This window comes from Blennius ocellaris (genome assembly GCF_963422515.1).
Source record: "Blennius ocellaris genome assembly, chromosome: 10".
Lineage (NCBI taxonomy): Eukaryota > Metazoa > Chordata > Actinopteri > Blenniiformes > Blenniidae > Blennius > Blennius ocellaris.
Genome location: NC_137659.1, coordinates 15,638,022 through 15,653,285, shown reverse-complemented (window position 1 = coordinate 15,653,285; position 15,264 = coordinate 15,638,022). Strand labels below are relative to the sequence as shown.

At 41.2% G+C, this 15,264-nt stretch overlaps 1 protein-coding gene across 1 annotated transcript; it reads left to right on the top strand.

Annotated features, from left to right (window-relative positions):
* Positions 1-768: 768 nt before the first annotated feature.
* On the top strand, positions 769-8,251 carry slc22a13a (solute carrier family 22 member 13a; the record flags this gene model as incomplete). Its single annotated transcript, XM_080503066.1, has 10 exons — positions 769-1,143; positions 1,248-1,351; positions 1,469-1,623; positions 2,779-2,947; positions 3,023-3,143; positions 3,326-3,420; positions 3,570-3,784; positions 4,630-4,738; positions 7,627-7,833; positions 8,173-8,251. 10 exons carry the CDS (start codon positions 769-771, stop codon positions 8,249-8,251), a joined length of 1,629 nt encoding a protein of 542 aa, XP_080359192.1.
* Positions 8,252-15,264: the final 7,013 nt, after the last annotated feature.

The following is a 15,264-nucleotide window of genomic DNA, read 5'->3' as shown; positions in this document are numbered from 1 at the left end:
GGTTGGGGTGTTTTCATAGTCTGTGTAGTGGTTCTATATTGTTTATTCTGGAGTACTGTTTGGTTGGGCTTAAGTTTGTAGTTTCTAGGTTTAGTCCGTACGTCTTTAATTCTGGCTCTTGGAGTTCTGCTTGCTTATGTTTTGGTTTGTGTTCATTGTCACCTCATTTATTAAAAGTACTCTGAGAGAATCCCTGTTTGCCGTGTCTGTCCGCAACTGAGTCTCTGTGTGTGATCCGTGACATCTTCAAACATAGAGTAAAAGTTTAAACGTTCTTTTAACAGATTTGTGATTTTTTTTTTGTTCTCCACTACGTTCTTCAATAATATTACATGCCCACTTCAAAATACTTTAATATGTTGTTTTGTTGATCATTATGTAACCAGCCTATGCCACCTCAAATTGAAGGGGAGAGATTATGAGTGTTACATTGTAAAAGTTAAAGATCTACAGACTAAAAATGTGTTTTACAATTTGCAAAGAGTTATTCGTTGACACATTGTGTTTTGATATGATCTTGAAATACCCAAAAACAACTTTTTTGGTATTTATTCTTATTATTTTTCTCATGGCTGTGAGAGCGTTGCTTCTGTTATGGTTGCTAACACTGTTTGATTTGGTCTTAGAAAGTAGTTCATTCCACCAAAGAGAAAACGCTGTCTCACCCCTCCTGAAGCACACAGTCCAAGGTTTAAACATTAATGTCGGTAGGCTTTGTTTAAAGGTCATCCTCCGGCAGCATCTCTGAGGACAGGCAGAGCTCTGAACATGGCTGGATTTGAAGAAATTCTCCAGAATATTGGAGATTTTGGACTTTTCCAGAAGATCCTCCTTCTTGCTCTTTGTCTTCCAAACGTTATCATGCCTTTTCAGTTCGCCAGCATCTATTTTACAGAATCGGACCCAGAGAGACACTGTAACACCGACTGGATCCTCGGGGTCAATCCCAACCTGACCAGCGAGGAGCAGCTGAACCTCACTCTGCCCCGGGAGGACGACGGCTCCTTCAGCAGGTGTCGGATGTTCGTCCCTGTGGACTGGGACGTTGACGCCATCAGGGAGTTTGGACTGAACCAGACCACTGGCTGCCAGGATGGATGGAAGTACAACAGTCTGCTGTACAAGACCACCATTGTCACTGACGTAAGTGATCAATCTGATCACTCCTGATGCAAACATAAAGGCAAGATTTACTTTCTTTTTTTATGATCCTTTTTGCTAATAATTGTGGATTCTTCCCTCCACAGTTTGATTTAGTCTGTGATAAGTCTAACTTGGTACAAGTTGCACAAACAGTATTTATGGCTGGTGTTGTTGTTGGATGTCTCTTGCTCGGACCATTTGCTGAATCGTAAGTGAAAACATGTACTCCATGACAGATTTTGTTTTTTTAAGTTAATATAAACAGTATCAGACTATCTTCATTCATGGAATTGAGAACATATTTGAAAGGTCTTCTCTGTTGCAGGTTTGGTCGTAAACGAGCCACTCAGATCCCACTTTTCATAACAGTGATATTTGTTTTGACAACCGCATTGTCTCCAAACTTCTACTTATATTTGGCGTCCCAGTTCATAGTTGGGATAGGCTATGGAAGCTATCGACCTAACAGCATCATTCTGGGTACAGTATACTTTACCATTCAAATTCAAAATCTGTAATGAAATCTATTCACTTCTATCTTGATACCAAAATGACAAGTCATTTATGAAGAAATCTAATAAATAAATGTAACCAAGTAGTCCTCAAAAGAATGAAACTGATTACACATGAACAACAGAGAACAATAAAAAGATAAACTATTTGAGTTGCTGCACCTGAGCCAAGAGGATTGTTGGGATTCTGCAGCGTGAGGTTGAATGGGGAACTTATTGTTCCTCAGTGTATTACTTGTGTGTCAGCAGAGTTGAGATTTGCCTATGAGTGGCTTTGTTCCTCTATTATGGAGGTAAAAATGTATAAATCTTACATTATACATTTATTATATATTTGGATTGGCCTCCTTATGCCCAGTGTGTTTTCTGTCTATTATATATGATATAATATCATACAAAACAATCTCAGAAAAATATAAAAATCTACATAGGTTCAACAAAAATGTGCAATGTATGCAGGGACCTGTCATTTTTAATGTTTTGTTTTGTTTTACCATTAACATATTTTCATCTGATTGCCTGCAAGTTGCTCCACAGGAAACATACATGCAGCTTCTTCAAACCATCACAGCCTTGATCACATTTCTATTTGAAGAAATGTGCACAATATCAATGTTTTTATACTTAAATAATCAACAATAAGCATCAAAACATGGACGCACTATATTCTGGAGGATGTGTGATATCAAGGTTAAAGTTAATTACTGATTCCGATCACGTGATGCAACGTGTTCTATCTCACAGCTTTATTTTGTCTCAGCTATTTGTACAGGAAGTGCTCCAGTAGCACTGCTCTCAGTAACATGTTGCTGTTTCTGTGAAGTAATGATTTACTGACTCCTACTGTCCACTGTGTTACACAGCAACTATAATTATAAATGGATCCATGCAAACGTATTTTAAAGCATCTAATGTGTCTCCTAAAAACAATATAGAATATTTTTTGATCCACCATTAAGACAGCAAAGAATTTCATCAACACCTTGTGGTTATAAACAAGACGACAACTTAAATGTATTTGTTACTATTGCTTATTTTGTTTTGATCTATTCAGTTGTCATAATTTCTGTATGTTGCATCTTCGTATGCTGAGAGAAGCTGATTACTGGTTTCCTGCTTGTAGCTACTGAGTGGATCGGGATGTCCAAGAGATCATGGGGTGCGTGTATGGCTCAGATGTGTGGCGCGTTGGGAAACTGTCTCCTGGCTGCTATGATCTACTTCATCAGAAACTGGAGACTGGCTCAACTCATCATCACGGCTCTGCATGGACTGGTTGCTCTCTACATGTGGTGAGCTTTAAGACCTTGATGATGGGAATGGGAAAGAATAGTGGGATTCCTAAAGTGTGTCTGCTTTGTGGACAGGTTCATTCCAGAGTCGGCCAGGTGGCTGTTGGATATGGGAAGAACTGAGGAGGCAAAAGAGCTGATTAAGAAAGCGGCAGCCATCAATGGGTGCACTGTCCCAGAGTCTCTGCTGGACACGGTACTTTCACCTGAGACATTGGGGGGGCGGTACATCTTACATTATTGTTTTCAAAAAGCAGCTATTTTCCAGCAAACATACTGAACAACAAAGATTCAAATTCACTGTCGTGGATTCTGTTTACATGATTTGCTGACATGAGTAAATGTGAGCATGATGTTGTCCACTCCTGTGTTTTACAGATTGTTGTGAAGGAAAAAGAGGAAAAAAGAGGCATAATCCTTCTTCTCCAATCATCTATACTTAGGAAATATTTCTTTGCTTTAATACTGGGATGGTAAGTGATATTGCACCATGTCAATTGAACTGCGCCTGTAAATAATTTACTAAATCAAATTCTATAGGGATATTTAACTTATACATAGTAAATTTGTTTTTTAAATTTGGGTTGTGTGACTGATGCTTCATTTATTTTCCTGTTTACAGGTTTTCATTGAATCTTACCTACTTCTGCCTTTCATTTAATGTGGGAAAGTTTGGCCTGAGCATCTTCTTGACGCAGGCTATATTTGGCGTGAGTGAAGTTCCAGCACACCTTCTGTGCATTTGGCTGTTGGAGGTGTTCGGGAGAAAAGTGTCACTGATGTCAACACTTCTGATTGCTGGAGTTTTGTGCCTATTACTCCTCGCTTTTCCTGAAGGTAGTAACCTCCTGGGACACATGTCAACATTCACACGTCATTTATTTAGTGCCAATCGAAATAAGAAAGGGTGAAAAAGAACCTTGAAAGTTTAAAACCTTAAAGCAGCTTGACTAAAAAAAAAAAACATTCACTGTCCCCATCAGGGCCATTGAGCCAACTCACTGGGAAAACACTACATTTTACATCTAAATTGACAAACATTTAATGATATCAAACTGAAATGTTTAAACATAAAGACAGTAACTGCTGATCTAAATGTTATCAGCTCACCTAAATTGCTCATTTTCTTCGATATCAGCCCAATGGATCTGGATTTGTCTGGAGATGATGACATTTGTTCAACTTTTCTCAAATCTAGACTGTAACCTCCAGGGTACAAAGCAAGTTAGCCTGTATCTGCATGTGGAGGACGATCCATTTGGTCAATGCTGCAGTAGCTTTTCATTGTCTCAAAATAGTTACGCTCCATTGTTTCTAAACTCAACTTATTTTAAGACCAACACGCCCACGGCTGCACAACTGTGAACAATTCCATTTGCTATTTCAAGTGTGAGCTGAACAGGAAGTGTGTCAGTCTGGATGAAACTTCCACTTTGTTGAGAATAAGAATAGCAAAAGCAGTCTGTGTCGGAGGGCAGCTGGTGCTGCAAGTCAAAGGCAGTGATTTAGTGAACCAGTGTTTGAGTGTCATGGGAAAATAGGAATGAGTGGAGCAATTCTGAGCTTTATGATATACGTAGCTATTGAAAATATATAATAAACATTGCTATGTGAACTATATCGTAAGCAGAGTTACTGGAAACATTTGTCTTACACTACGTGTCTTTTCTCTTCTGTTTAAGGCAATGCTGTGGCTGTTACAGTATTAGCGACAGCAGGACGTATTTTCAGTAACTGGGCAGGATCCGTGTGCAGTGTGTATGTTCAAGAACTGTTTCCAACATCTTTTCGGTGAGAAATCTCTTTTTGTCTGTGTCAGTACTGATCGATGTGACTGTTCTAATGAGGCAAATTTGGGAAGTATTTCGATTGACAGTCAAATAAAGCATATATGAACACTAGAATCCTATTGCATAACATCACAACATTGCTATTATAATCCAAAAACAGGATATCATGGGTCCTTTGAATTTAAATTGCTTTAAATGATATTAACCGTCAGCATAAGACAATAGTTTGTAATCGAGTTTTAAAAGCAGTCAGACATTGCCCTGACTTGTAATCTTTTACATTTTTTGCAGCATATTAGTACAATGCTCCTCTCTCACGCCTGAGTCGATCTCAGAAGCTTATTGAGTTCATCATTGAATAATATTCAATCAATTCATTACTGATCTAATATTTCACATATTTCCTCAGTGGGATTCAACTTGAAAACATCTGGACTCAAGCTTGCCTCTCTAAACTCCACCACTGTCTCCATTAAACCATTCTCTGACTAGTAGAAGTTCAAATTGCCTTCAGGGGTCCGTTTCACGAAGCAGGTTTAAGAAGCCATGAGCTTAACACCGAGCTCTGAATTGAGTTACACTGAGACAGAAAACGCGGAGTTTTCGGTTTCACGACGCCGGATTTTGATCAGTTTGATGAACTCGGAGTAGTTTCACCTGGAGTCAAGCGCGTGCACCACGACTCTAAAAAGACCGCATCAATGGAGCCCCGATTCAACGAGTCACCATGACAACTGAGACGCGGAGGGCGGAGTTTTTTGACGCCAGTGGAGCAGGAAGTATTGATCCGATCATATGGCGAATATGAACGTATTAAAAAAAAAACATGCAACAGCGCAGCGGCTGCTAAAGAGAGGGAGGCGGCGTGGAAGAAGATTGCTGCTCAAGTGAATGCGTAAGTTCAAACGTCTTTGTCATCGCAACATTATTACAAGGGAATACTGCTTGATGGTAGCTTATTAATTTATTTCTTTTAGGTGCAATTCCGCGGGGGAGAAGCGCTCTTGGCAGCAGCTGAAAGTGAAATATAAAAACATTGTCCAATCGGGTAAGACCGCTGCCAATTTAATTGTTAATCAATACATTTCTTAACGTAATTTCGATCATGTGTGACATTGTACAGTAAATATCAAGTGGCCATTTGACTGTGCAGGAGTTTTATTCCCAACATAATGCTGTTTTCAAACACATAAATGTCTTCTCACCCATATCATGTGCTGTCAAATAATTAAGGCTACACTAAGACAGACTTTACTCAGCCAACAGAAAGAAGGCAGATGCCTGTAAAACGGGTGGTGGCCCAGCACCTCCACCTTTAACAGAGGCAGAGGAGCCCTAAGCCAGAATGTTGGGAGGCCAGTGGCTGAGGGAATCCCTGGAGGAGCTCCTCTTCAGAGCTCAGCCCTCAAGATACCACTTCCTTCATAATATATAATATGCCGAGGCCTATATATCTCTTTAAGCCTCCTTTTGTTCATCTTTATTTCCCCATCATGTCTTTTTTTTGTCACCCAACAGATTGGGATGGTTCTCTCTGCCTGCTGGACCCCCTCATGCCACAACATACCTTGTAAGTAGGCAACACTCCAAAGATCTTCCAAAATGGTAGTTTAAATATACTGAAACATATTCATCTAGGATGAAGAGTACAGGAAACCCTGTCTGCTGCCTTCACAGAGGAGGACCCACAAAGGCCTATAGAGGTATGATAGTTCTCATCCTGTTTACATTTCTGAAACATTGTGGTGGAATAAAGAGTGATATTTTGTCTACACTGAAGTATTGACACATTATTTTTAACAGGGCATGGCTGGGCAGCAGCAGGAGGGTACCTCAACATCCACTGCAAGGACTGACAGTGAGACAGATGTTCAGTAAACACCAGAGGTTCATTCTGTGGAATTCATGTCCAACTGTAATATTTGAATGTCCTCCTAGTTATCTGTAAAACAGATCTATAGACTCCACCTGCTCCAGAAGATGGAAAACACTGCTAAGGAAATGCAGATGTGTAAATTGAACTACTGGAGCACAAGTTAAGGGTGGGTGTACAGTCCCAGGTGAATTATGCTATCTACTAACTACATTAACTAAACTAGCTCTTGTATTTGTAGGAATTAAAAAAGACCAAATTAATTGTGCATCATGTCTTTATTTGGTGGTGGTGGTGATCAGACCCCGAAGTGATGATGGCATATGGTGTCTCTGACAGCTCTGCCATTTGCGAGGAAACTCAGCGCAACACACAATATCTGCTATGACGTCAGGGCAAGGCTCCGGCTGGTGATGTTGCTAATGTACAGAGCGATTAAACTGTGGATGTACATAATGGTCTCTGCAGTAAAACGGTACCGCTCAAAAAGGAAGGTGTCTGCAAATGCCAGTACATCTACGCGCGGTCTGATGATGCGAATATTAAATTCTCGGCGAAGTAATGCTGCGCCTTCATCAATCGGATCATTATCAAAAGCACATTCCATATTGAGGGAATAAAGTTGACGTCTAATTTGCCTCGGGAATAAGGCACTGCAGAACTGTTTCACCAAAACTCCCCCGCTGAATGAGGAAATGAAATCCCGTGTCCGTCGGAAAGGAGGCGGAGCCAGAGCAAAACTCCGTGTTCACTGACAAAAACCTGCTCCCGACCAGGTTAGTTCTAGAGCGTCTGTTGCCCCGGTAACTGACCGGGAGTTGACGTTACACCGCTTCGTGAAACAGGCTTGAGTTACCCCGCTTCCTCCGGTTTGAGTTACCTCCCTTTGTGAAACGGAAAATCCCGCATTTCCCTCAACTCGGTGTTCAATAACCTGGGGTAATCCTTAAACCTGCTTCGTGAAACGGACCCCAGGACAGGAGTAATATGCTCTATTGTGTTGTGTTATGTTTCAGACAGACAGCGTCTGGTTTGGGCTCTATCGTGAGCCGATCCGGAGGGTTGCTGGCTCCACTGCTCAACATGTTGGCTGTGTACCACTGGTCCATACCCACCATAGTCTTTGGCAGCCTTTCACTCATCAGTGGAGGTCTTGCCTTCGTGCTCCCTGAGACGAGAAATAAAGAGCTTCCTGATACAACTGACGAGGCTGAAGACAACAGGTAAGCAGCGACAAACAAATTGTAGGAACAGTATCTCCATATTTGGACAGTCAGTGGTGTCCAAACCTTTGTTAAATAAAACGTCACACATAAAAAAGCATGATAACTCATCTTTAGAATTTTTCAAAGTTAAACCCATTTCCAGTTGTCCTCTGGATGATAACATAGTCAACCATGAAAGGAAATATATATATAAGAGCAAATAAAATCAGAAGGTTAGTCCAGAAAGCACAGTAATTATAATCATTTTACATTATGAATTTGCTTTGTTTCTATAGATGTTTATTCAATAGCATCTCTTAAAATACTAACACAAACCTCTCTGTATGTTTCCCACAGAAATAAGATGCCAATGAAGACCAAAAAGATGCTAAAGGAGTCAGACATACATCCAGAAAATAAATCGACCAAGCTGTAGTCTGGACATACATTGCATCCTTTGATTGTTGTTGCTATGGCAACAGCAAAACCATGGGATTGTATTACTGATCTGTAATCTGCTCTCAAAGTTAATGCCAGCTATATACATTTCAAATTATTATGAGATTATTTTCTTGAATGTTACTGAGCATAACTTTGTGCACAAGTTTGGAAACCTTTTTAACTACAAGGATGCTGTGACTTTACTGCTCCTGCCACTGTCAAGAAAAAAAGAAAACAAGACCTCTGTAGCTTCATTCACATTGTAAATAATACCAGTTGTTATCCGTCTATGGTCATTGTTGTTTTTCTTGAATCACTGCAGCAATCATAGTCACATAATTTTTCCAATGAAAAAAAAGAAGAGACAAAAAAAGCAGAAAACAACGTGTTCTTCCAATGTTGAAACATTAAAACACATTTTACTTCATTGCAGTGTAATTAAATCACTAACAGGCTGATTTTTTACGTGTATGTTAGGTTGTGTTGAACATTAAACAAATTGCTGAGTAGTTCTTTAACAGCTTGTTATTGTTTTTGTTGAAGTATATAATGGGTCCGTTTCACGAAGCAGGTTTAAGAAGCCATGGGCTTAACACCGAGCTCTGAATTGAGTTACACTGAGACAGAAAACGCGGAGTTTTCGGTTTCACGACGCCGGATTTTGATCAGTTTGATGAACTCGGAGTAGTTTCACCTGGAGTCAAGCGCGTGCACCACGACTCTAAAAAGACCGCATCAATAGAGCCCCGATTCAACGAGTCACCATGACAACTGAGACGCGGAGGGCGGAGTTTTTGACGCCAGTGGAGCAGGAAGTATTGATCCGATCATATGGCGAATATGAACGTATTAAAAAAAAAAAATGCAACAGCGCAGCGGCTGCTAAAGAGAGGGAGGCGGCGTGGAAGAAGATTGCTGCTCAAGTGAATGCGTAAGTTCAAACGTCTTTGTCATCACAATATTATTGCAAGGGAATACTGCTTGATGGGAGCTTATTAATTTATTTCGTTTGGGTGCAATTCCGCGGGGGAGAAGCGCTCTTGGCAGCAGCTGAAAGAGAAATATAAAAACATTGTCCAATCGGGTAAGACCGCTGCCAATTTAATTGTTAATCAATACATTTCTTAACGTAATTTCGATCATGTGTGACATTGTACAGTAAATATCAAGTGGCCATTTGACTGTGCAGGTGTTTTATTCCCAACATAATGCTGTTTTCAAACACATAAATGTCTTCTCACCCATATCATGTGCTGTCAAATAATTAAGGCTAAACTAAGACAGACTTTACTCAGCCAACAGAAAGAAGGCAGATGCCTGTAAAACGGGTGGTGGCCCAGCACCTCCACCTTTAATAGAGGCAGAGGAGCCCTAAGCCAGAATGTTGGGAGGCCAGTGGCTGAGGGAATCCCTGGAGGAGCTCCTCTTCAGAGCTCACCCCTCAAGATACCACTTCCTTCCTAATATATAATATGCCGAGGCCTATATATCTCTTTAAGCCTCCTTTTGTTCATCTTTATTTCCCCATCATGTCTTTTTTTGTTGTCACCCAACAGATTGTGATGGTGCTCTCTGCCTGCTGGACCCCCTCATGCCACAACATACCTTGTAAGTAGGCAACACTCCAAAGATCTTGCAAAATGGCAGTTTAAATATACTGAAACATATTCATCTAGGATGAAGAGTACGAGGAAACCCTGTCTGCTGCCTTTACAGAGGAGGACCCACAAAGGCCTATAGAGGTATGATAGTTCTCATCCTGTTTACATTTCTGAAACATTGTGGTGGAATAAAGAGTGATATTTTGTCTACACTGAAGTATTGACACATTATTTTTAACAGGGCATGGCTGGGCAGCAGCAGGAGGGTACCTCAACATCCACTGCAAGGACTGACAGTGAGACAGATGTTCAGTAAACACCAGAGGTTCATTCTGTGGAATTCATGTCCAACTGTAATATTTGAATGTCCTCCTTATGTCCTCCCAGTTATCTGTAAAACAGATCTATAGACTCCACCTGCTCCAGAAGATGGAAAACACTGCTAAGGAAATGCAGATGTGTAAATTGAACTACTGGAGCACAAGTTAAGGGTGGGTGTACAGTCCCAGGTGAATTATGCTATCTACTAACTACATTAACTAAACTAGCTCTTGTATTTGTAGGAATTAAAAAAGACCAAATTAATTGTGCATCATGTCTTTATTTGGTGGTGGTGGTGGTGGTCAGACCCCGAAGTGATGATGGCATATGATGTCTCTGACAGCTCTGCCATTTGCGAGGAAACTCAGCGCAACACACAATATCTGCTATGACGTCAGGGCAAGGCTCAGCTGGTGATGTTGCTAATGTACAGAGCGATTAAACTGTGGATGTGCATAATGGTCTCTGCAGTAAAACGGTACCGCTCAAAAAGGAAGGTGTCTGCAAATGCCAGTACATCTATGCGCGGTCTGATGATGCGAATATTAAATTCTCGGCGAAGTAATGCTGCGCCTTCATCAATCTGATCATTATCAAAAGCACATTCCATATTGAGGGAATAAAGTTGACGTCTAATTTGCCTCGGGAATAAGGCACTGCAGAACTGTTTCGCCAAAACTCCCCCGCTGAATGAGGAAATGAAATCCCGTGTCCGTCGGAAAGGGGGCGGAGCCAGAGCAAAACTCCGTGTTCACTGACAAAAACCTGCTCCCGACCAGGTTAGTTCTAGAGCGTCTGTTGCCCCGGTAACTGACCGGGAGTTGACGTTACACCGCTTCGTGAAACAGGCTTGAGTTACCCCGCTTCCTCCGGTTTGAGTTACCTCCCTTTGTGAAACGGAAAATCCCGCATTTCCCTCAACTCGGTGTTCAATAACCTGGGGTAATCCTTAAACCTGCTTCGTGAAACGGACCCAATGTCTCTTATTTTCACAAATGAGGCAATTGATTAATGTCTGACATCCTTTTTGGACATTTGAGTTGTTTCTGTAAAACTGAATGAATACATAAATAAACTACAGTTAATCTCACTTGTCAAATGAAAACACATTTGTTTACAAACCACTGGTGTTTAATATGCAAGATTCAAAAACAGGAATGTGAAAACATTTCAAAGACATCCAGCGAAAATCTCGTATCATTTAGGTTTTTTTCTTGAAGCTCGCCAATAGGTTGTTAATTATCTATTTACTTTGGTCTGTTTCAGAAGACGTTATCATATATAAATGGCATCTATTGGTTATTTCCCCTGATTCTGAGCTGTCACTAATGTTTTCATACAGCAGCATTCAGACACAAAACAAGTCATTGTGCTTTACAAACAAAACAAATACAGAGATGTATTTTAGTCCACTGCAAAGTCTGTAACAGAAGTTTAAAAAAGTTTCTGTGTTGAAGAGAGTTCCAGGAAGAGGGAGCAGAGTACATCCTCTTCCCAAAGCCCGTATTCTGGGGATTGAGGCAGATAGGATGTCCAACGAGTGCAGTGGTACGGTGGGATGAGGTAAGGCATTGAAGAGATGCCAAGGGACATTGGATACTTTGGGACATAGATGCCAACAGAGGAAACAGACTCAATGAAGTTGTTGAATACCATAATGGATACATACACACACACACACACACACACACACACACACACACACACACACACACACACACACACACACACACACACACACTAGCAAAAACTGCTGAATAATTCAGACGTGGAAATGTATGATTGATGTGGGACGGATCATTTCCACACCTTTAAAAGGTTCTTTTTAGGCTCAGCCCCGAACAGGCCAAGTGGTCTAAATCAAACTGCGGAGGGAAGAATCCACAATTATTAGCAAAAAGGTTCATAAAAAAAAAAAGTAAATCTTGCCTTTATGTTTGCATCAGGAGTGATCAGATTGATCACTTACGTCAGTGACAATGATGGTCTTCACGTACTTCCATCCATCCTGGCAGCCAGTGGTCTGGTTCAGTCCAAATTCCCTGATGGCGTCAACGTCCCAGTCCACAGGGACGAACATCCGACACCTGCTGAAGGAGCCGTCGTCCTCCCGGGGCAGAGTGAGGTTCAGCTGCTCCTCGCTGGTCAGGTTGGGATTGACCCCGAGGATCCAGTCGGTGTTACAGTGTCTCTCTGGGTCTGACTTTGTATAAATCAAGCTCGCCAAAATAAAACTCAAGAGCACAATCTGGAAAGCTGGTTGCAAACAGAACCTCAGAATCGGAACCTCTCCAAAGTCGACCATGCTGGTGATGGTGGTGACACGCAACCTTTTGGTTGACAAAGACTGCACTCAGTTTATTGCAGAGGTTTTCATCATTTTTTTTTTACTTCCTTTAAATATTTACTAAATAGATTACAAATTTGTGTCATTTGTGAGTTTGTGTCAGTACAGTGCAGCTCCGTTATATTTCATGGAGTGATTAGGACCCACAATACAGCATTTCACACTCAGAAACCAGAATATAGCAAGATTAACAACAATTTAATGGAATGATTCAAGTAAAAACTTTCATCAAAGCTGTATAAATAAGAAGACATAGAAAATAAAGTGTTCTGAATTAATATCAATACTCAAACCAGATAGCTTCAATCAATAATCTTTATTATAGATTACTAGTGAATGTATTCAAAACAGATGGATTTCAAATAAACGTGCACAAATTTTCACTCTCTGGATCACAGGCAGATGTCATGGATTCAAATGTTACATCTTCTCTTCACTTCCTCGACATGAACAACAACAACAACAACAACAAACATGCCCTGTCATCAATATGCAAATTTATTTGATAGAATTTTGATTATGATAACTTCAGAGATAGTGTTCATATAAAACATCTGATTAAAATGTACTGCAATTAAAAACAAATCTCAAGGTCAACAAAATTAAATGGTAATTTGTTATATTCATACACAATACACCCTTATTGACTTTTTTTTTTTTTTTTAAACGAAGATCCTCAGTCATCCCAACAAATCGTCCATCCAGCTACTGTCTGTGGTAGTATTCCCGACATTGTCCTCAGTACTGACATCATCACTCATAAGACCATCCACAAATAAATTGGTGCCATTTGGCTCAGACATCGGCAGCAACGGCGTCTCAGTGGCAAAGATGTCGTCAGCAAAGAGGTTTGTTTCAACTGAGGCAGTGGCAGTACCTAGATTATCTAAACCGAGTAAATCATTCAGCAGGTCAGACGTGGCTGGACTGCTTTGTAGCTCTGAAGACATACCTGGGCCACTTGAGACGTCAACGTCTCCAAAGATGCTGTCAGAAAAAGCAACTCCTCCTCCGTCGGACACGGAAACGGGAGGAGGCTGAGTGAACAGATTGTCGTTTGAGCTGAATATGTCAAAGTCAAGAACCTGCTCACTTATCTGGCTTTCAGTACTGAAGAGATCTGAAAACTGACTTTCAGTTTGGTTCGGAGGCACCGATTCAGGAAGAGCCCATTGATCTGTCACTTCAAGAATTGTTTGGTTTTCCGTCGACATGGACGGTGAGTCAAACAGGCTGAAGCTTTGGTCAGCAGCAGCAGCTGCAGCTGCAGCAGCAGCAGCAGCCGCAGCAGCAGCAGCCGCAGCCGCTGCAGCAGCAGTAGGTGTTGCTGTGTGTTCAGGAGAGCATGAAAACATTGTGGTTGGAGACGGACCAAAAAAGTCTGAGCACTCGTTTGGATTCTCATGATTGAGGTCAAAAACCACATCAGTGCTCAGTCTTCCTGCCACCTCTGCTGGTTCATTCAGGCTTTGGGCCGGTTCGTCTGTATTGGTCAGACTGTGTGAGGAGCCAACATCAGCTGAACTGCGTTCAACAATATCCTCATTAAAATGATCACTTGCTGTCTCATCACTGTTCTTCTCACGTGTTGAACTGGTTGACTCTTCTTGCTCTACTTTCACTGATTGTCCGGCCAAATCAAGATCTGTGGCGTCTTCTCCAGACTCATTGGCAGACTGAACCACAGCCTCGTAGCTGTGAACATTTAATAATTGCGCAGTTCGATTTGCATTAGTTTGCATTGAAGCTGCTTGATCGTCATCTCTTTCACTTGTCGATGTCTCCAGCAAAGTAGATTGTTCTGCAGATCTGCTGCTATTATCCTGAGTACTGGGCTCAGAAGGTTTGTCCTTTGTGCAGTTAATATCATCTTGTTCCAAAGGAGGTGGGATTTCGGGCATGTGCTTTTCTGTCTGGATCTGTTTAGTCCCAGCATCTGCTTCCTGGCCATTGGCTTGGACATTTTTCTTATTCTCTTCAGTGGCTTCTGTGATGACTTCCTCTTTCTCTGAGGATGACTGGTGCAGTTTTGGTGACAGTTTCCCACTTGACTTAATATCTGATTTTCTGGGTCCTGTCTTGTTTGTTTTGTCATTACCACCTGATGTGAACAGCTTGGATAAAGGACTTTTACCTTTTGACCAGGAGCCCAGTCTGGTCTTCGTTTTCTCAGGTGGTTTAGCAGCATTTTTGGGAGAATTTGTTCCTACAAAAGACGTGTTTGGATTGACACTATCTCCTGGCTTGTTGACTTGCTCTGCATTTTCAAGCTGACTTCCATTGTTTACAAGACTGGATTCCTCTTCAGTCATTTGGTCTGCAGCAACCTGTGAAGTATTTGACTCAGCTGTGTTGACTGAGGTTCTGGGAATGACATCTGGTTTCTGAGGGGGTTCTCGCGGTGTAATAACACGAGCTGAACTGAAAAGTTCAGCGGGACATTCAAAGTCAAGTGATTTGTTGACTGTGTTTTCACCTTCATTCAGAGTTGTGTCAGTGTGCAGTTTCTCTTGACTGACCTGCACATGATTCTCTTGAACATTAGTTGTTTCTTCATGGTGTGTGTAGATTAATTCCTGTTCTCTCTGGTCTGTCACAGTCTGTTCTCTCTGGTCTGTCACAGTCTGTTCTCTCTGGTCTGTCACAGTCTGTTCTCTCTGGTCTGTCACAGTCTGTTCTGCAACTTCAGATTGATTAACTTGTATCTGACCAGATTGAACAGTATTGATATGTACTTTA